The sequence below is a fragment of the Penicillium soppii genome, assembly GCF_028829465.1.
Source record: "Penicillium soppii strain IBT 18220 chromosome Unknown utg000004l, whole genome shotgun sequence".
NCBI lineage: Eukaryota > Fungi > Ascomycota > Eurotiomycetes > Eurotiales > Aspergillaceae > Penicillium > Penicillium soppii.
The window spans coordinates 4837133-4839253 of NW_026643234.1; the positions used below are offsets into that span (position 1 = coordinate 4837133).

Here is a 2121-nt window from a genome sequence, read left to right on the forward strand (position 1 = left end):
TCATGGTGCCACTCGGCAGAGCAGACCAGTTTGCAAGTCATTGTTCCAGAGGTCACTCCCTACACCACTCCAGACAAACAAACTCTCAGAAGGATCATACTTGCGCTTGATAGAAAGAAGCTTGCCGTAGTTTTCACCATAGAAATCCTTCTTCCATGCGCGACACAAGGGGTTGCCCTCGTTCATGTAGGACCCGCTGTTGGGTGCCCATTTTGCCCAAAGAGGCTCCTTGACAGCTTCATAGTAGTCGGCACCAGCCTTCAGAGATTCGCTTGGGTTACCCGTGGCGTTCACTGATGCGCCCAACGTGAAGACATGAGCATATGCGCTGCGCCAAGCAGGAAGAACGCTACCGCGCATGTTCTCTGGTACACTAGCTGTCCCGCGACCACCTTGCAAGCCAAACAACAACATTGTTCCGGCTTCCGGATCCTCAGATGCTAGGGCCACCTTGAGGTATGTGGTCAATTCTTCCCGAGGAATGTCTGATAGCTCCCTACGGCCCATTAGCCGGCTAGTCATCAAGCTGACAGCACCAGCAGTGTTGCTGAGGAGAGGGTCTGGATTTACAAATGACCAGTAGCTCTGGGTAGTCGCTTGTTCAACTGAAATCTTTAGGTAGCGACCAGAGCCAATAGCGTTGACACGACTTGCTAGGTTCCTCACAATGCTGTTCATGTGGTCTGTTGTTTGATTGTAGCCAATAAGCCCGATGACTGCTGTGACGCCAGGTGGTGCCTCGCTGAGGCCAAGCACAAGTGTGTTTGTTTTGGTGTATGCAGTAAAGTTGCCGAGCAATCCATCATCCATGAGATCCGGGATTAGAGAAACGACCTCGGATAAGGCGTTCCATGAGGCATTCTCACTCTTGTTAGACCTTTCGGCCGCATGAAAAACAAGGCTCCCCTTGACAACATTTTCTGGAACGGGATGTGTCTTCAAAACAAATTCCGTTACCACACCATATTGGCCTCCACCACCACCACGAATGGCCCAAAAGAGGTCTTGATTCTGCACGCTGTTCGCGACAAGAATTCGGCCATCAGTCGTGATCACAGTGGCTTGATATAACTGATCTGATGCAAGTCCATAGTGGCTGGATAAATATCCATGACCACCGTTTTGAATCAAGCCCCCGAGTCCTACAGTAGCATCTTCACCACCGACGGCACTTCTGTTGAAACGGTGGGCTGCAGTGTAGACGGATCCCCAGTTGTTTCCGCTGCCGCAGAATAAAACGTCTGCTGTCTCGTTGCGATCGGGTAAGAGCCAGGCACGATCTCGTTTGATGTGCTTGAAATTGTGCGTCCAGATAGAAAGTGCGAATGCTCCGGTTGACCTAAATCAAGATTAGCGAACGTGAATTGAAGTCGCACTAATCATTAAAGCCACATACCGACCACTGAGGTCGTGTCCAGTTCCCTTCACAACAATCCGAATGTTCCTTCGCGAGGCCCATTTCATCGCCGTGGCGACATGGTTTTCTGTCGTAGCGTTCACAACATATTGTGGCAGGCCACCGATACTGCAGCCTTTTCCCTCCGTGTAGCCGGTCACACCATCAGGAAGGCAGGAGTTATTCGTCCAGATTGGGAAATCAATACTCTCTGGCAGGGAGGCGTGGAATGCTGCATATGACCATTTATTCTGCAGGTCCGTACAGTTCTGGGGTGAATTAAATGGGTTGCCGGGATAGCAAGATGAGGCGACAGGGGCAGTTTTGATTAGAACTCCCCCAATAGAGCGATTTAGTGCACCCCACTCATCATAAGACGGCCATGAGAAATCTGCAGGTGAGATTTTGCAGTCCAGGCTGGCAAAAGAGGTGGCCGAGAAAGCTAAGAGCAAGGACTGGAATCTGAGGGGAAACATTTGCAAATCGTTGCAGTGAAAGATTAGCATACAATCCAACACGACACAGAAAGAGGACTTTGAGATTTGTATTTAAAGGTACAACATATAACACGAATACGATTGAGCACGACTCAAGGGGTATCATCTCACGGTTCTACGTCATCGAACAATCTCGCTATACTTGACCGTCTACACAATTCAGCCCACACGCTAGGATCTATATATAGTATTGATGGCACCAGGAACGGTTCCTACCGTCTATGATCA

The 2121-nt window shown here is 49.7% G+C and overlaps 1 protein-coding gene across 1 annotated transcript; it reads right to left on the reverse strand.

Moving 5' to 3' along the window:
* On the reverse strand, positions 1-1872 carry N7529_005258 (putative isoamyl alcohol oxidase; the record flags this gene model as incomplete). The annotated part of the gene is made up of 2 exons (XM_057240785.1): positions 1-1339; positions 1397-1872. 2 exons carry the CDS (start codon positions 1870-1872, stop codon positions 1-3), a joined length of 1815 nt encoding a protein of 604 aa, XP_057100080.1.
* Positions 1873-2121: the final 249 nt, after the last annotated feature.